The 21,065-nt window shown below is 34.1% G+C and overlaps 1 protein-coding gene across 1 annotated transcript in view; it reads left to right on the plus strand.

Moving 5' to 3' along the window:
• LOC136037049 (calcium-activated chloride channel regulator 1-like) overlaps positions 1–19,208 on the plus strand; it is a 129,827-nt gene extending 110,619 nt beyond the window's left edge. Inside the window, exons 9-13 of the mRNA XM_065719480.1 lie at positions 3,437–3,652; positions 8,125–8,404; positions 9,093–9,233; positions 11,722–11,952; positions 17,776–19,208. Of these exons, the coding sequence (XP_065575552.1) occupies positions 3,437–3,652; positions 8,125–8,404; positions 9,093–9,233; positions 11,722–11,952; positions 17,776–19,004 (2,097 nt within the window). The 3' untranslated portion in view covers positions 19,005–19,208. The remainder of the gene's footprint in view (positions 1–3,436; positions 3,653–8,124; positions 8,405–9,092; positions 9,234–11,721; positions 11,953–17,775) is intronic.
• Positions 19,209–21,065: the final 1,857 nt, after the last annotated feature.

Below are 21,065 nucleotides of genomic sequence, written 5' to 3' on the forward strand. Positions count from 1 at the left end.
TGTTATTACTCAAAAAGTTAAATACTAATTTCTTTTTGTTGAAAACTTATACTAATCACTTGGAAACATATCCAAAAGGTCATTAGTCCTTTTCAAATCGTTTTTCGTCTAATCGTCTGAACAATTTCTATTCTCGTCTAAGATTTTTTTTTTTCTCTCGTCTAAGATCGTCTAAAATTTTGTATTCTCAATCGTCTATAAAAGTCCTATTGCCGTATTGTTTTTTTACTAGATACTAGTTCTTTTCAAGAGGAGCTTACCCCTCCCCTAGATTTATTTGTCCTCTCTAGATTTTAGATACACCTTTGGGGGGAAAGGGTGGCATTTCTTTGGAAAAGGTTTTTTTGCTATTACCACTGTAGAAACTGAGAAAAGAACACTAATATACCCTCTGAATTTCATTAATACATTCCCCCTCCCTAAATCTACGTGAACTGACACAACTAGATCTTTGAAATGTTTATTTGAACATCTATGGATCGAACCGTTAATGGTTCTTCCGAGTACGTATTTCAAATTTTAATCAATATAAATTACACATTGGAAGAATTCTATTTTTTGATACTCTCATAGTAAAATCATGCACCAGTTACAGGCTGGTAAAAAGCATGATTTTAAATAAATAATAGTTTAAATTACTACTACTATCACTACTTTCAATGGTTAACAACTCCTGAGTCTGACACAACTGGGCATGTCCCCATCTTGATTCTAATCTGTGTCACTCTTTACCCTCCTCTCATTGAGTCTTGTTTCTTTTAAATTCTCTCTCATGACCTCTACCTAGCCCATTCAGGGATGATCTGCTTACCATTCGGTCCCAGATGGATGGCCAAAAAGAACAATCTTTGGCATTGCTTATTCATTTAACCTGACCTAGCCATCTCGACATATCGTTCATTATAGCCCTCTAAAGGGGGATCAAAGCACATATTTGTAAAGCTTATGGTTTGAGAAGGTGGGAAAGTGAGAAAGCCCTAGAAAGTGGGATCAGACTACGTATTTGTATAGGCTAGGGTTTGATATATGGTCGGTGAAACGAGCACCTAAACTTGCAGTTTTTTAAACTGAATAACTGTGTGTTTTCGTAATTTATACGTCTTCTTTGTAAACATCGTTGCCATCTACTTTCTTCTACGTCATCTAACATTTGTTGAATAAAATTTCATTTTGTTTTTTATAACATCCACTTTTTATGAAGATTTAATATATTATTTTGGTGTAAAATTCTTTTTGTTGAAGATTTTTTAAAACTCACTTCAAAAGTGCAGTTTTGTGCATCTCATATGTCAATGTGTTTATTCCTTGGTAGTAATTTACTTATTGGCCCTTTAGCAAGTTAGGCTGTGTTTTAATTATGGCCTTTTCATGTAAAGTCGCTCGTGCTTTTGACTTTTTCAGGCAGCCCCAGTCTCCATTGGTACTTTTTAAGGCTCAAGAAGGCAAACCAGGTGCATTTGCAGTATTTACTTGGCCGACTTCGCCTTAAAAAGTCATCATGAAGACAGGGCTTTATTTTAAGCTTCTTAATTGCTCTTGCTAGTCTTCATCAACATATAGACGTCCTAAGTGTATTTTTGCTCACTCTTATTTAGTATTTAACTTAACCTAAACTTAACTTAAACTTGAGACTTTTTTCTTTTCATGTTGAGTTTTTATTCTTTAATGTATATTTTTATCAGTTTTTTTTAAAGTTGTCCTTTTTATAATAAATGAAATGGTAATGGTTTCTTAAAAATCGTTTGAGAATGAGTTTTGATGACTATTGACAAATGTGTTTTTCCATGTGTATATATCACATCTTAATCAATAAGAAATAGATATTGTAAGACATTTAATAACCATTTTGCACATGTGTAGGCTATCTAATATAAAAACAATGTTAATAAAACAAGTACATTTTACAACACATTTCTAAATAGCGCTTTATAGAACACAAAGAGCCTCTATAACCCTAAGAAATACTAGTTTGTGCTAAGAAATTCCCACAATATATGCATGAAATTATTTTGTGTCCACGGCAAAGTTCATTGTATTTGTATAGAACATTGTATAATTTTGAAGAAAACGAAATGTATTTGCGGTAAATGCAGTAACTCAGAAAATGTTGTGTTAAGGTGCACCTTATTAACAGCAAGCAATTTTGATAATTTAATAGCAAGGTAGGGCAGTAGCTACTGACCAGTAAGTAAATGAATTTGATTGTAAATTAACATAGTTCCACTCCATACTACTTACAAAATATGGAAGCACCACGCCACCTGAGGTCAACACTGCTTCACACTTTCCTTCTCTATCCCAATCTATTCTAAGCTTCACTCTTTTCCCCCTCTTGCAATTTCATCTAAGTCCTTTATTTTTACCACTTCTCAGCCCAGTCCGGTACAGGGAGACCTGTTGATCTAGAGTAAAATCTTGGCGGGGGGGGGGGAGTGTGACGAGGGCTTCAGTAAGCAAAATTTTGGGGGGTCGAATGTGACAAGGACGCCAATAATTGACCAAAGTGACATTTTTTTAGTGAAGGGGGGTGGGGGGGGTGGATGCTTGGCCAGGAAGATAATACTTTCGCAAAATATCGTCCTTCATCCATAAAACCTGGCCTAGCCATCTTAATCTTCTTTTCTTAATAGTTTTAAAAATTGGAATTGAGCTTTTTTTTTGCAGAACTTTTTGTTTGTTATAAAAATAAGAGGAAGAATAATGATTTTAGCTCTTAAACTGGCAATCTACTAAAATTGAAGGAGTGTATGAATCGACAACGCTTCATATTCCTAGAATTTACAACCTCTTTATGAACAATTTTGTCTTCCAATGTTTAATTACCCCAAGCTAGATATTTATGGTGAAAATAATGTAACGGCAACCCCCCCCCCCCAAAAAAAAAATAAATAAAAATACTATGAGGTCTGCTGATAGGTAACGCGTTGGTAAGAGTAACAGTGAGAAGGTAGCTGGTGTGGGTAATAGGTAATCTACCTTGCAATACTTTTTGTTTGCAATTAGGGTAATTTGCTAGTTATCGGATCCTCATATCATCTTTTCTCTTTAAATAAAGACAGATTGGCTTACCGTTAACTAAAATTCAAGAAAGACATAATATTCTAAAATGGATATATTAGAAATTTGAATCTTTAATTTAATAACATTATTGTTACTTTTTTGGCCCCTAAGTAGATGTGCACAGTGAACTATCTATTGGCAATTACTAAACGCCAAAAAAATAAAATACCAACAACTGGCAATTACTTATTGATAACCGATGATAAAAAGCACCAATAAGACAGTGTTGGGGAAATGATTGCATGCTGGTTACAGGTAGATCTTTAATTATGGCGTCGATATGGTGTCGGTGAAATCGTAGCACGCCAATAATAGGTACTTTTCCCTATTCTTGCTCTTTCTTCAGATTGAGTCCTTATTGACTTTTTTTTCACAGGTTTTTGAGCAAACTTATGATCTTGGTAATGATTCTATTGTGGCTGGCTCGTTTTCAATACCCAACAACCTTGGTAGCAATACAACTATTGTTCTTCATGTAGTCGATGAGGCTGATATTGAGTCTTTCAAGGTTGTTTCTTCAAATGGAATAATTTATGAATTTCCAACTGTCAGTGATGGTGTTTCGATGTTCAGACTGAGAGAGTTGGCCGAGGTAAAATATGCACCTTTTTTTGGTAGTATTTACGAATTGACCTTGTAGGCTAAGCCTGCACTGCCCATGTTATCCACAATCATTCAGGTCGCTATTTATAGGACCTGATTGATTACTTCTAACGTTATTTGACTTTTGCGAGCTTGGTATTACAAGGTCACATAAACTTTAGAAAACTAAGCAAGGTTTATCTAGAGAAATTGCACTATTGTGGGACATATGGCAACCATGTTTGAATAAAAATTTCAGCGATTTGCAATCTAAACTTAGATTATTATTTGAAATAAGAGAATATTTGAAGGGCCAATAAAGATTTGAAAAAAGATTATTTGAAGGGCCAATTTATAAAATTAAGAAAATGATTCAACTTTATAGTTTATGAAATAAAAAAAGTTTTTTTCAGGAGAAAATAAGAAACCGGCAATAGTACTCAAAATGAATGTAGTATCTGCAAAGGGAATTTAGCCCCCTTCTCACTATATACACTTGGGTCTAACTAGTAATTAACTGAAAGCATTTTAGATTGTAAGAAATCTAGCGAGTTTTTAATCGGAAGTATTTGATTCTTATATTTTTGATTAAAGAACATACGGAATAATTTTGTTTTAGCTTTTGCTTTTTTGAATCTTTCTGTGGCTCAGTCGAATGGATTTAATTAAAAACGGATTAAAATTTGATTAAAAGCAAAAAAAGAAATGGAGAAAACTTCCATAGAACAAGGAATTTGAAAAAGTATTAGACGGAAAGATGAATATTGAACATGGATCTAGAAGATGGGTCAATTTTGTGTCTTTTTAGTTTTAATAGTTGCTTACTCGGGATTGATCGCTTTGAATTTTTCCTTTTAAGACATTTGTATTCTTTTCTTTATCTCTGCTTTAAATATTTTGATCTATTTCGTTGTTGGATTCTCTGATCTCTGATCATGTCGAATAAAAATGCTTGTATGATTTCGACAAGGTGTAATGTCTTATTTTCACTAAAATGCTAGTGTAAAGCCTCTGTTTTGAAGTGGGCTACTTGCATAATTTGGTGTCCTTCTCCCGTGGGACTACACACATTATATTGCCTCCTGAGGGACTTTTTAGGGTTTTCAACCTTTCTATTTAAAATGGCTCTTTAAAAATTTGTATTTGTTGTCTTGTGGTTGTTTGGGGGTTATAGGAGGCATAAAGGACGTTGAAAGTGCGATCGGACGCTCTCCGACCGGCTTTCTCACTTAAATAAGAGACTGTAAATAAACATTTTTAGGTCAAATGAACCCTACCTCATCTTTCTACGATAATCTATTTTGTATGACAAGGCCAGAAAAAAAGTGGTACATTACTATACTGGGTCGATGCTATTGTGCAGATTCTGAAAACTAAAAAATAAAGGACTTGTAATTATCAAAATGTTATATTTGTCACATTCTAATAAGTTTATTTTTCTAGGTTTTTCAACTGAGCTATTTTTTAGGTTTTCCAACCTTTCTATTTTAAACGACACTCTCAAAATTTGTATTTGTTGCCTCGTGGTTCTTTGAGGGTGACAGGGGGCATAAACAACGTTGAAAGCGCGATTGGATGCTCTCTGATCGGCTTCTCACTTAAAAAGGAGACTGTAAATAAAAATATTAGATCATATGCACCCTCCCTCATCTTTCTACGATAATACATTTCGTATGATGAAAAAGTGGTACATCACTATGCTGGGTCAATATTATTGTTCTGATTCTGACAACTACAAAACAAAGGACTTGTAACTATCAAAATGTTATAATTGTCACATTCCAATAAGCTCATTTTTCTAGGTTTTTCAACTGAGATACTTTTTAGGTTTTCCAACCATTCTATTTAAAATAGCTCTCTCAAAATTTGTATTTGTTTCCTTGTGGTTCTTCGGGGATGACAGGGGGCATAAAGGACATTGAAAGCGCGATTGGATGCTCTCTGATCGGCTTTTTCACTTAAATAGGAGACTGTAAATAAAAGTTTTAGATCAAATGAACCCTCCCTCATCATTCTACGATAATCCATTTCGTTAAACAACAAAGAGAGATAAAACTCCACAAAAAAAACCCTCAAACGAGACTACGGCCAGTTGAGAGGAAAGACTAAAATAACGCTGATATTTTGCCTGTATCCAAACTAGGCGTCCTCAGCACAAGATAAAAAGAAAAAACACTAAACTAAAAGCAAATAAAACCACCACCAATAATAATAAATACAATTGTCGCCACTGATCCACGTAGGGAAAAGAAGCTATTAGAGTTACTTCAATGAGAACATCAAAGTAACTGAGGAAAAATTATCAAAATTGAAACTCAGTTCACTATTCTATTTGCGAAATAACCCTCTTGTAAGCTAATATTGAAGCAACTCTTTTTAGTCTAGTAGGTAATCTTGTCCCCTGGTGATTTTGCAAAATTGTAATTTCCTTATTGACTATTGGTTCATTTTTCAAAAGACAATCATAAATATGAAATTATATTGATTATAAAGATTATAAAATATTGATTATAAAGACAATCAATATTTAAATTTCATGTGTCTAAATTTATTGAAAGATTAGCAAATATATGTTTAATTTCTGTAGCCTCCCTCGCCCACTGAGAAAAACCTCTATCATTAGAAATAGCTGTAGCCTCATCAAATTTTATAAAATGTTCGGGATGAAAGAATGTATGTTCAGCCAGAGCCGAAACAAAAGTTTCAGGAGGCTTTCTTAATTGTAGGGTTTTTTATATTGAATTGCGATGCTCAATAAATCTTTCAGTAAATTGTTGGTGAGTTCTACCAATATAAAACTTTCCACAAGAACAAGGAATTTTATACACCCCACTAACTAAATCTCCCCGGGTTAAATCCTTCCTAGAATTAAGAAAACTACCTAATGGTCTCACTGATTGGAAACAAGTATCAATGTCATGTTTACCTAAAATTCGTTTAAGCATCTCCCCCAAAGTAGGTACATAAGGCTAAGAAATTAACCTTTTCGGCATGTTTAATTCTGTACACTGTGAAACCTCAATAACCCTATTGTTGTGTTTAATGCGTCTATTTTGTATTATTTTATCAATGAATTTAATCGGGTAACTATTACAAAATAAAATATCCCTCAAATACAACAATTCAGAATCTAAGAACTCCTGAGAACAAATTCTGAAAGCTCTATCCACCAGTGCAATCATAACCCCTCGTTTCACTGAAATGGGTGACACGAGTGAAGGTTCAAATACCTATCACTGTGTGTAGGCTTTCTATATACTGAAAACAGTAAATGGAAATCTTTTTAATCAATAGGGTATCAAGAAAAGGTAGTCTGTCATTTTCTTCAAACTCCACTGTAAGTTTTACATTTTTGTCAAAACTATTTAAATGTTTAGGGAAAAGGTCTAAGGACTCTAAACCGTGTTTCCAAATTCAAACCACATCATACATGAATCTGCCCCAGAAACAAGGGGAGAGCCTAAGACTGTTTATAGCGGAGGTTTCAATAGATTCGATGAAGAGATTTACCAACAAAGGGGAGAGAGATGCCCCCATAGCCAAACCAAACACCTGTTTGTAAAATTCACCTCTAAAACCAAAATAAAGAGAATATTCATTTGCAAGGATTACCAACTTCATAATGACTTCAATCTCCAAACTAGCCATGGTCACATCTTGTACCAAATCAAAGTGCTTTTTTAATTTAATCCTTAATATATCTTCGCACTTTTTCACGTTACAATTTGAATATATGGACACCACATCTTTACATTATTATTGGTGGTGGTTTTATTTGTTTTTAGTTTAGTGTTTTTTTCTTTTTATCTTTTGCTGAGGATGCCTAGTTTGGATACAAGTGAAATATCCGTGTTATTTTAGTCTTTCCTCTCTACTGGCCGCAGTCTCGTTTGAGTTTTTTTTGTGGAGTTTTATCTCTCTTTGTTGTTTATTGTCATGTCTGGCCAGTTCGGCTTAAGAACTTTTAATCCATTTCGTATGATGAGGCCAGGAAAAAATGTGATATATCACTATGCTGGATCAATACTATTGTGCTGATTCTGACAACTACAAAACAAAGGACTTGTAATTATCAAAATGTTATATTTGTCACATTCTAATAAGCTTATTTTTCTAGGTTTTTCAACTGAGGTACTTTTTAAGTTTTCCAACCTTTCTATTTAAAACAGCTCTCTCAAAATTTTTATTTGTTGCCTTGTGGTTCTTTGGGAGTGACAGGGGGCATAAAGGACGTTGAAAGCGTGATTGGATGGTCTCTGATCGGCTTTCTCACTTAAATAGGAGACTGTAAATAAATTTTTTTAGATCAAATGAACCCTCCCTCATCTTTCTACGATAATCCATTTATCAGGTCAAGAAAAAATGTGGTACATCACTATGCTGGTTCAATACTATTGTGCTGATTCTAACAACTACAAAATAAAGCACTTGTAATTATCAAAATGTTATATTTGTCACATTTTAATATGCTTCTTTTTCTAGGGTGAATGGAACTACACAATTTCTTTCACCACGGAACGTTCAACATCCTTTTGCATTGTCGGAGTTCTTACAGAGCCTCGAGATGAAGTGCCAGATGGGGTTGTAGTAACTGTTTGGACGTCGGCAATAAGTTCTATCAATGCTAACACTACACCTTTAATAATTTATGCCAAGGTCACAAAAGGAATTCGACCGGTTTGGAATGCCTCTGTTATTGCAACGGTTTCGCGACCTGGAATGTCTTCAATGGATATAAATCTTAAAGATACTGGATTAGGAGGTATGCTTTTATGTTTTATATTTTGTGTTTTTATGTTAATTAAGGAAATAAGTAATCAGCTTATGGTTATATTATAGTCTTTGATTGGGATGCATGCTGAGTTTATTTTATTTGGTGAGGACTTCTAAAAAAATATAAAAATAAGCTGTTCATATGCAAAATATGAGAAGTTAGTAAGAACTGAATATATTTTATTCGAAATGAGGAATTCATTTTTATGCTGGGATAAAAATAAGTGATTTTTATGGAAAATATGAGAAATTAGCAATAATTGAATATATCTTAATACTTTTGGGGAAAAGGTTTGGAACTGAAGCATCCTTGCTTGTGAACTTCTTTTTGTTTTTTATGTAAATACAATGTTAAAATACCTACTTACCAAGCTACTAAATACTGTACCTAATCGTTTCTGATTGAAGAAATTTTATTTTATTTTGTTTCACCATTAGAGCTGAAGCAGAAAAGAGGGGGGCGCAATATTTGGCTTTTAAGCTGCAGCATTTCGATGTTCGATAGAATTCTTTAGGCAAAACTTTTATTAGGGAGGGAAGGAGGTGATACCGCCCCTTTCATTTTTGTGCAGATATCATAAAAATATATATTTTTTACGTAAATTTTGTTTTATTTTTGGGTATTAATTATTTATCCTTCTTAGAAAATTTTGATTGAATACGTATTTATTTCACAGATCCTGATATTACCAAAGGTGATGGCATATATTCCAGCTATTTTACTGGGTTTTCGAACATCTCTGGATATTATTCTGTTCAGATAAAAGTATTAAATAACCATTTGAATGCGATGGAAGCTCAGCCAGTAGATAAAATAGGTAAGCATGTCAATAATATTAATTTAAATAATATTTTATTTTAGTTTATTTTTGATCGTCCATTATCATCATTTATCTCTCCCTATTCTAGCCTCTATCAACTTCCCTCTTTACACCATTATTATACCTCTCTTCGTGTCTCTCTACCCTTCTGGCGTTCTCTCTGAAAATAGAGAAAACTAGAATCCTCTTTTAATTGCCTTTTACCCAAGCATAGATACCGATAAAGTGTAGAACATTTTCTCTTGATTATATATATATATATATATATATATATATATATATATATATATATATATATATATATATATATATATATATATATATATATATATATATATATATAAATATATATATATATATATATATATATATATATTCTTTATTATTAGTGTAAAGCAGACAAAAAAATTGCTATCACACGTAATTTTTATTTTTATTACTTTTTTGGGGGGGGGGGTATTTGAAAGAGGGAAAATTTTCAAACCATTGGAAATAAAGACTGAACTGTATGGACGTTATAAGAAAATCTAGGAAATACCGTTAACTCTCAATGGTTCGGGGGGCCGAAGGCCCAAAGAAACACCTCTTGTTTTTCTTGACAAATACACTTTTAATTATTTACTTTTTCGTTGCCAATGTGTAATTATATTGAAGAAATAACGTATAGTAAATTGACGCAGGAAGGAAGCTTAGTATTTAAAATAACTATTGCAGTATGTTGTCAAAATTTATGTGTATTCTTCATTTTTTTTTTTTTTTTATTGACGTTTCCATGCTACAGAAGAACCCGAGTTAGGGAAACTAGATTATATACCTCTATATTTAGAGTTAGAATAAGCGAGAAAAAATAACGAATGAATAACAAAACTAAATAGCCAAGAAAAGTAGAGTAATATCAGCCAGTGACGAGAAAAAAAATGACAAAAGGAGATATTTTGGTGAGGACCTCCGCCAAGCCGTCTTCAGTGCTCAAAAAAAAGAAGAAAAACTAATCTTTTGATGAACTCAGATAGAGCAGAAGATGGGTTTTTTATCAAATTAAAAACAAAACAAAAACAAGTTAACTGCAAGTAAGGAGCAACATTAAAACTAAAAACGAATAGAAATTATTCTGTATATGAAATGGGTTGTCCCCTCCTCAACGCCCCGCTATTTGCGCTAAAGTTTATTATTGTTTTAAAAAGTAGAGTTGTAAGAAAGAGTAAAACTTAAGATTCTAGGTCTTTTAGGGGCGTGTTTCCCCCTTTTTTCGAAAATAAGGCAAATTTTCTCAGGCTAGTAACTTTTAATTGGTAAGATTAAGCTGAACTGAAACTGAAACTTATATATTTAAAATCAGCATAAAAATATAATTCTTTTGATGTGCTTATTGGTATCAAAATTCAATGTTTTAGAGTTTCGGTTACTATTGAGCCGGGTCGCTCCTTACTACAGTTCATTACCACGAACTGTTTGAAAGTAATGATAGACGTAAACCTCTTGGAACCTCCTAGGAGATTTTGGAACCTCCTTGGGTTCCGAGCAGGACCAATTAAGGAACCCTGCCTTAAAAGATATATCGATGTGAAGGTCCTATGCTATGAAAGTAAAATTGTCTGACCAGTTTGTCAAACAAGGATTAATTCTGTAAACTTTTTTTCATATTCGCCGGAAAAATCCTTTGAAATCGAAAATAATGGCATGGTCTCTTGATCTCTTCTTAGTGCAAAAAGTCGATAAGCCCTCTCTTTAATTTCTTATAAACAAGGTAATGACCAAAAAAGGTGGTAAACTGATATGGGGATAAACAGAAAGCGGGACAAACATAGATGTCCTAAAATAAATTTGATCGGAACTAAAAACTACCACACATATACTGACAGAGCTTTGCTAGCAGTAGAAGCAGAATAATTAAAAAGACTCAATAGTGATTTTTGGAAGTCTGGATTTTAATACAAGCTCTTGTTTATTTGGATTCAGCTACAAATATTATGAAATTTGGCAGATGTTTTTGTTTTTGAACAGTTCTATTGATTATTAAATAGTGGGAAATACATAAGTCGTCATGTGTAAGTCGGAATAGAAGGATAAATATTTTAGTTTTACTGTGATTACTGCTACTAGAAAAGGGTTTTCTTTTGGGGGAGGGAAGAAACTTGAGGCACATCCATGATGAGATTTCACTAACACTGAGGTTTCGCTCGCTCTCATTTGAGCCGATCAGATTTTTTATGTGAAAAATGAAACTGTGAAGCTGAAAGACCCTTGATTTTTGTCGTTGTTTTTTAACGATAGTATGCTTTGATTTATAGTCCGATGGCTACTATAAATTAATAGATTTCTTAATTAAGCTTTTAATTGTTCTTTAGAATCATATTGGTAATAGTAGCGGACTAATATAAGTTCTTACGTAGTCATTTCAAGAGCTTTTTTTCCTTTTTTTTAGTTTTTTACTTATAATTCAGTCTGCGAATTCAAAAATTCCATGATTTTCCTATGATTTCAGATCACCCTTGCTGTGGAAGCACAATGCCTAATAAAGATCTTGTCAGAATGGAACAATTTCAACTTTTTGGCATAGTAACGACGTTCTTTGCAAACACCGGAGTATTAAATGGTACTGACATCTACCCGCCAAGCCGTATATCTAATTTTCATACAGATGGCGTTTTTAATGAAACGTCAGAAGTAGAGCTTGTTTGGAATGCCCCAGGAGGTGATTACGATAATGGAAGAGGTATGGTACAAAATGCTGGTAGATCATCGAATTTAGCTTAATTTACTTAAAGAAAGGTGAAATAAATTAAAAACAGAACCGTCCCCCCCCCCCACCCAAAGAAGCTACGAAACACTTGGACCATATTCAGGAACGTAATTTCGTCAAAATCCTGGTGGGGGAGGCGAAGCTGGATCCGATTTTCCCAAATGAAGTGAAAATGACCCAATAAAAAATAAGCCACATAGTACAATAAAGGATAAGGTAAACTAAAGAAAACTTTCTTTGGATGCTTGAATAATGTATGTATATCATAGTTTTGATAACATTTTTGAAGACGTTTAATTTCAGTTAGGATGGGGTTCAAGCTTGAGTCTAGGGGGATCATTCCCCCTCCTGCTCCGTAGAAAATTATGCCCCCGAGAACAGTGGCTACATACGCCAGCTATTAAACGATTAAATAACAATAAAAAAATTGATTTCTCATCAGCCTATTCTACCATAATGATAATAATAATAATAATAAAAAGAAAAAAAGTTATGAATACTTGCGTAAAACTGCTGGGATCCAAGAATGAGGGATATATGCAAGTAGCTATTAACATATTTAAAAATGTATACACAGTTTGTGGGACCCGTGTTTCAAAGAAGATCTGGAATCCTCAGCTGCCAGTGCTTTTTATGGCACTTTGTATTAACCAAGTGACATATAGCAAACGCCAATTCTGTCGGTCTGTCTGTCTGTCTGTCTGTCGGTCTGTCGGTCCCGGTTTTGCTACTTTAGGCACTTCCAGGTAAGCTAGGACGATGAAATTTGGCAAGCACATCAGGGACCAGACCAGATTAAATTAGAAATAGTCGTTTTCCCGATTTGACCATCTGGGGAGGAGGGAGTGGGGGGGCCGGTTAATACGCAAAAAATAGAAAAAATGGAGTATTTTTAACTTATGAGTGGGTAATTGGATCTTAATGAAATTTGATGTTTGGAATGATATTGTGTCTTAGAGCTCTTATTTTAAATCCCGACCGGATCTGATGACATTGGGGGAGTTGGAGGGGGGAAACCTAAAATCCCGGTTTTGCTACTTTAGGCACTTCCAGGTAAGCTAGGACGATGAAATATGGCAAGCATATCAGGGACCGGACCAGATTAAATTAGAAATAGTCGTTTTCCCGATTTGACAATCTGGGGGGGGGGTGGGGGGCCGGTTAATTCGGAAAAAATAGAAATAATGAATTATTTTTAACTTATGAGCGGGTGATTGGATCTTAATGAAATTTGATGTTTGGAATGATATTGTGTGTCAGAGCTCTTATTTCAAATTCCGACGGGATCTGGTGACATTGAGGGGAGTTGGAGGGAGGGAAACCTAAAATCTTAGAAAACACTTCGAGTGGAGGGATCGGGATGAAACTTGATGGGAAAAATAAGCGCAAGTCCCAGATACATGATTGACATAATTGAAACTGATTCGCTCGCTTTGGGGTTGTTGGGGGGGAGTAATTCATAAAAATTAGAAAAAATGGGGTATTTTTAACTTACGAACGGGTGATTGGATCTCAATGAAATTTGATTTTTAGAAGGTTATCGTGTCTTAGAGCTCTTATTTTAAATCCTGACCGGATCTGGTGACATTAGGGGGGATTTGGGAGGGGGAAACCTAAAACTTGGAAAACACATAGAGTGGAAGGATCGGGATGAAACTTGGTGGGAAAAATGAGCACAAGTCCTAGATACATGATTGACATAACCGGAACGGATCCGCTCTCTTTGGGGTAGTTGGGGGAGGGGTTCATTCTGAAAAATCAGAAAAAATGAGGTATTTTTAACTTACGAACGGGTGATCGGATCTCAATGAAATTTGACATTTAGAAGTATATCGTGTCTCATAGCTCTTATTTTAAAACCTGACCGCATCTGGGTACATAGGGGGAAGTTTGGGGTGGGGGAACATAAAATCATGGAAAACGCTTAGATTGGAGGGATCGGGATGAAATTTGGTGGGAAAAATAAGCAGAAGTCTTACATGCGTGATTTAAATAATTGGAACGGATCCGCTCTATTGGGGGGGGGGGAATTCTGAAAAATAAGAAAAAATACGTATTTTTAACTTGCGAAGGAGTGATCGGATCTTCATGAAACTTCATATTTAGAAGGACCTTGTAACTCAGATCTTTTATTATAAATCTCAACCGGATCAAGCGTAATTGGGGGGGGGGGGGTGCTTTAAAGTTCTAATTTTAAATTCCGACCAGATCCTGTGACACTGGGGGGAGTTGGAGGGGGAAACCAGAATTCTTGGAAAATGTGAAAATTGGGGTATTTTTATCTTACGAATAGATGATCGGATCTTAATGAAATTTGATTTTTAGAAGGAATTCATGTCTCAGAGCTCTTGTTTCAAATCCCGACCAGATCTTTTGACATTGGAGGGAGTTGGAGGGGAATATCTTCGAAAAATACTTGGAGTGGAGGAATCGGGATGAAGCTTGGTGGATAGAATAAACAAATGTCCTTGATACGTGATTGACAGAATCGTAGTGGATCCGCTCTCTTTGGAGGAGTTGGGGGGGGGAGGGGTTCGGTGATTTGGCGAGTTTGGTGCTTCTGGATGTGCTCGGACGCTGAAAATTGGTAGGCGTGTCAGGGAGGTGCACAATTTGACTTGATAAAGTCGTTTCCCAGATTCGACCATCTGAGGGGCTAAAGGAAGAGGAAAAATTAGAAAAAATTAGGCATTTATAACTTACGAGTGGGTGATCGGATCTTAATGAATTTTTATATTTAGAAGGACATCGTGAGTCAGAGCTTATTTTAAATCCTGACCGGCATTAAGCCTCTTATTTTCCTTTTTAAATCAATCTATTGATTCATAGAATTTTGTTAGAGCTCATACCATATGATCTCTTGGCTCTTAGCTCTTCTCGCCTTGTCACAAGTGCCATATGAGCTCTTAGCTCTTGTTCCATATAGTGGAAGGAGGGAGACAGTCTGTTTTAACCGAATAGTAATAAGACAAATTTGGAAACTTATTTTAAAATAACCGGGCCAAAAGCTATAAATTTAATTTCTTGTGTATAGGCCAGTTTTTTTTTCCTACCAGCTACTCTTGTACTCTATGATTTGAATCTAGACTTCATTTGAAAAAAAAAATACTGAAGAGAGAACATTAGCAATTAAGACACTTTTCTTTTGTAGTGCTACTTTTAAATAAGGATCTCCAGTGTACCTGCAATTTAAGTTGTTGAGGGTAAATATCGCTCTTGAACTTCATCCAATCAGGATGTAGTAGCTTAAGAGCACCTGGGTTTAATCTTATTAGTCAAAATTCAAGTCTGTGGTATAGCTTTTACAAGAAATGGAACTAGGGATGCTTTAAAGGGCTGCATTTTTTACCATGTAATCTTTATTATTTCTGTATTGGTAATAGAAAGTATAATTTTTTTTCCAGTATAATAATAGTCATTACATTATTGGTAATTTTGCATCAGGAATATATTATTTGCTATTAATTTTTGATAAAGTAATGTATAAGGAGCACATTGAAAAATCAAAAATTTTTGAAAAGAGGAACACTTTGTGATTCCTGTGGCAATGCAAAAGGCATTATGCAAGGCCGTATCCAGAAGGAAGGGTTAGGAGGTTTGAACCCCCCCCCCCCGAAATATTTGTCTTACTCGTAAAAATGTAACAAAAATAAATATAAACAAATCTTTGAAACGTTTTTTTTTGGTAGCCCTCCCCCCCTCAAATAAATGCTGGGTATGTTCTTGACATTATGCAACATTAAAAAAAACTATAGATTAAAAATCTTAAATTCTCTAGCTAAGTATATTCAATCGAAAAGTTAAAAAACAGCTCTCTCCTGTCATTTTTTTGTTCTCAAGATATTTAGAAATTTCCATTTGTTTTCTAAATGAGTAATTTTTTTATTTTCTGGTTCCTAAGAAAAATAGGAAATAAAGATGTTATAACTGGAAATCAAAATCCTTTCATCGTAAGGATCTTTTTGACAATAAAGTTTAATGACTTGGGAATAGTAGCTTTAAATTTATACGTAAAAATGGCAATTTCAGTACATGCTGTGAAATTTACTTAAACAACTATAGATTATAGTAGATTTTATATATATATATATATATATATATATATATATATATATATATATATTAAAAAAAGAAATCAACTTCTGCAATATCTTCCACAAAAATAAAGACATGACATTCAAATAAATGCAGGTGAAAAAACGGCGTCTCACTAGTCTAACTTTGAGCACTGAATGATCTGGAATGCTAGATCATTGTTTGGATGGCTCTGGACGCTTAAATTTTTCGAGTCGAGACTTTTGATACGCTTGGAAATGTACAGGAAAGATTTTGCGTGCATTTAGTGTATACATTCACATTGTACATACACTGTACGTACACAATGTAGCACATTCTGGTATTTTTTTCTCTCTCTCATTATCAACACGTGGGATGCACCAGCAAGGTAGATTACAGTTGACTGGAAAACTTAAGAAGCTCACAAAACTTAAGAAAACTTGAAAATTAGGAAGCTCGGAAAACCTAAGAAAACTTAATTAAATTTAAGAGGCTTGCAATTCACTGTTTTGATTGCTAATATAAATAGCACAGTAAATTCAGTTTTCCTAAACCTTTAGTTTTGTCTAACTTGTGCTGGCGTCTTGTCTTTAGATCGCAAGATCAATAAGTTAAATTTGGTATCCTAGGCCACCCTCAGGTCATGTGCAGTAACATGCCCCACTAACGGGAGTCAAGTAATCCTGACCAGATTCTGAACGAAATCATAGAGTTTTTGATTAAAAAATTGTTTTTTTTTTTATATCTTCGATGGATAAAACATACTTCTTTGTTCAAGCAAATTGTCCTAATAATAGTAAAGAAAAACGGAAAAAACTCCGAGACTAGTATTTTAGTTTTTACGCTTTGAAATTTATAAGATAGCCCTTTTGAGCAACCGCAATCAAGTTGTTATTTATCACAATGTATGGTATCATAGACTGAGCGATTAGTACAACCATTTAGTGCGTTGAAACATTATTATTTTTCGTTATTATTTTTTATAGGAGGATATTCAAATCGCTTTACTTAACTTTCCACTTTATGACTGAAATCAAAAATTAGTAAATGTGTAGGAAATTTTACACCCCTCCCCTCTCCCATCTTAGATTGCTAAAAAATAACTTCCTTGTACAAACAACTTGTTCTTAACAACTTAAAAAAAAAAATCTAACTAATATTTCAGTTTTTCTACTTTCCTAAGCTATTGCAGCTAAATTGTAATGGATCATAATATGTGCCTCATTTAGATTGAGCAAATTATGCCATTACTTGGCGTCTTAAAGCGATTTTTTAGGAAGACCCTCAACTCGTTTTACGCACATGAGATCTTTATAAATGTAAAAAAAGTGAATATATAAGAAATTTTGCATCTCTACCCCATCTTGGATGGTTAAAATATAACTCCCTTGCACGAACAACTTGCCCTTGATACTTGTAAAAGCACTATAACAAGTATTTGAGTTTTTTTTACTTTCCTTTAAAATATGTGGCTAATTCTAATACATAAATCGTGAATTTTTTTTATTGTCTTTTTTCTTTCTGTTTTTTCTTTTCTTAGGAGGGTGCTCAGGTCGACATACGCAAATTAGAACTTTAAAACTGAAAAAACAAAAACAAAAAAGTATAGAATATTTAATAGAGTGTCCCTACTGCTACTACTGCTACTAATAACTCTCTGTATCATTAAGCCGCTTCAGGCTAGCGCAGCTACGCATGTTTCTAAATATGAATTATGACTAATTTATATTTATTTTTTAGCTCACCGCTACGAAATTCGTTGCTACACTGATCGTGAGGCTTTAACTGATATCAACTTTTCTTCAAAAGGCATTCTAGTTCATGCCAGTTCTACTCCAGAACCAGGGGAATATGGAACTAGACAGCGGGCTTTAGTTCAAGTGCCGTGGCCGAATGAGATTTTCTATTATGCCATTGTTGCAATAGACATTAATGGCAATCGATCACCGGTTTCAAATATTGTGCCAGTTTTCATCTATGAATCCCCTTCCACTTCTCCCTCTACGACAGTGATAAATCTTACTCTTGAAACAGAGGAAAGCGAGGAGGTTTGGCTTGTTTCACCGAAAAATCTCATTGAAGGCAAGGAAGTGGGGTATTCGGAACTTCAAGAAAAAGAGAAAAATAATGAAGTGTATGCCCTCATTGGTGGCATTTCCGGTGGAATCATACTTTTGATGATCGCTTTTTTACTTGCAATTTGGTGTCGAAGAGGTAAAAAGCAAAATAATCAAGGTGAAAGTGAAGAAAAGCAGAACGAAGTGAAAGTGAAAATAGACAATGAAAATGAGAGACCTATTTATCAAATTTATGTTAACAATGCGTACATTCAAGAAGAAAATGGCGAATTAAAGATAGTTCCACGGGATGGCGACATTCAAGAAGGCACCCCGTCACCCTGGTACGCAACTATACCCCGAAATAAACGAAGTGCTCCTCCAGAGCCTACAAACGCATTTATGTCATCTTTACCCCGATCAAAAAATAATGTCCGCCAAAATAAAGTTTTAACAAATGGTAGTATTATGTCCACACAGAATGCTACTATAATTGGAATAGTAGGTGATGGGACTAGCATCTCCTCTAAACCATCAGTGGCAAGTGATGACACAGGGATTGAATCTTGTGAAGAGAGAAACTCTGAGCTACCCATACCAGAGGGTATGAATTATGGGTATGAAAGAGGGATTAAAATGGACACTACAAAGCTAGGTGTAACACACGACTTAAATTCTAGTTCAGACTCAGTACGTAACTTGAGTCCACTTGATTTAGCTAGTAATCAAATCGGTATCCCTACCGATGGCTATGAAATGGGACTTAATTCTAAGAAGCCTATAAATAATTCGTTCCTTAGTTTCAGAGTGCAGAGACTTGAATCACAGCCGGATCAACATTCGAGTCCAGTGACCAAAGTGCGCAGTTCTTTATATGTCCCCAAGAAGAAAAGACATATTTCATTTGTATAAGAAGTTCACAAAAACCGGTGAAATTAAATAAAATAAGCTTAGTTGTGCATAGGCTGAAGAGAAGATGAAGACTAAACCTAATTTAAAGATTATCTTCTGTGTTAACATCTTTGCTTTGACCTTGCTTGTCAGTTTCATTTTTTTTTGGAAGTTTTCTATAAACCTTTGCGCTGACCTTGCTTTTCATTTTGTTTGTTTTTTATATGGAAAGGTTTCTTTATGTCAGTTTCATTTCATGGATAAAATAAAATAAGAATTAATTATTTAGAAATGATCCAAGGAAAACTTTCTTCTATTTTATAAATTCTAAGAATACATAGTTCAAACTCTACCTATTCTCTTCTTTTGGAAGATAGAATTGGAATACTAAGAAAACTTTGAAACAGAGGAAAAGAAGAAAACCCATAATCTTTATTAACTATTTAAATAATATTAATATTATATCAATAATCTTTTATATTAAGAATTATCTTTTATTTAAGAATATCTTCTCTGTATTTTGTTTATCGACATGACTTGGCAGTCAAATCCAAAAATAAGCCAAAGAAAAGACGTTGGCTTTTTAACCAGCTGTGTATATATTCGGCATATCTTGGAAAAATTGGCTTCTTATATTTCCTAGGTCATGTAAAACGCCAGTAAATTAGCTCAGTTACCCTCCCACCCTCTCTTAAAACAGTAATGGTGTTCAGTAATATTGAAAATGTTCTCACTTTGAGACGATAGTACGATTTCTTTCTTTCCTCAGCCTTTCGCTTTAAACAAACAACCTTTAATTATAAAAGTAAAGAGGCACTTATGTGCCTCTCGTAAAGAGGCACTTATGTGCCTATGTATGGGGTACCTCGAAACTTGTATTTGCTTAATAAAAGATTTTCTTTTGTGCGTAAAATCAGACAGCTTGAAATTTGTTAATTTTTTTGTAACTTGACATTCATCTTGTATTATTTTAGGCTGAAGGCAAGATGAAAAATATACATAGTCAAAAGTTGTTTTCAACATTTTCATCCTAAAAATATTGATCTAAGAGCTCCCATAATACTCCACCCCCACCCTCTAAAAAATGCTGCGTGCAATGGTGCTAATAATGCTCATAAACATGAACACTAGTTTTAAGAGAAAGGAGGCGAAGCCTTGAATTTACTAAATTAATGGATCGGACACACTGAAATTTTAGTTTTTACTATATTTACAATTCAATGTTCATATTACTTTTAGGCTTAAGGCAAGATGAAGAATAGGCATAATCAAAAATTGCTTTTAACATTTCCACCTCGACGAATGTTGATTGCACCGCCCTACTTTGCAGCGCCCCTTTTGTCTCTCAAAACAGATATAAATAGCTTGATGCAACGATGTTAATAACACTCTGAAAGATGAACATTTGTTTGAGAGACGGCTGTAAAAACAAAAGACAGTTGGGCAGCCTTTAGACTTGAATGTACTAAATGTAAATTAGTAGATATGCCAATCTGAAATATAGTTTTTTACTGATTTTGTAATTTGATATTCGTATTGTATCATCTTAGGGCTGTGATAACTTTCTGGTAGATTTTTTTGGTATGTTCTTTTATAATGGATTATAATTGCGAGTTTATTTAATAAATGTTTTTTACGTAAAATTTGGCTTATACCTCTATGCATATCTGTTGAAAGAAGAGAATAAATCCATCTATCCAGGTCTTAATTATATGTTTTTTTTTTGTTTTTTTGTTTGTTTGTTTTTTTATTGCTGATGACAAACAATAGTATTGTTTTCCAAATATTTGAATGCTGATTTAGTTTTGTTTCCGTTTTCAAAAAAATACTCTTTGTTCATTTCAATTCTTGGATTTCCATATAAGATATGGGAAGGAGTATGCATTTGCAGGGAGCTCAAGTTTGGAAAAGTGTAAAAACAGGAAAATTAAATCTGGCATGTTGGCAATTATGGGGAAAATCGGAATGATCTAGAGAATATAGAGAAAAGAGGGGTCTGATGAAATAACAATTGGTTGTCGTGAACTTCTCGCCTTTATTTATTTATTTATTTTCTTTATTTCCCTCAAAAAATGAGGAGTA

This window comes from Artemia franciscana, chromosome 2, assembly GCF_032884065.1.
Source record: "Artemia franciscana chromosome 2, ASM3288406v1, whole genome shotgun sequence".
Taxonomy (NCBI): Eukaryota; Metazoa; Arthropoda; class Branchiopoda; order Anostraca; family Artemiidae; genus Artemia; species Artemia franciscana.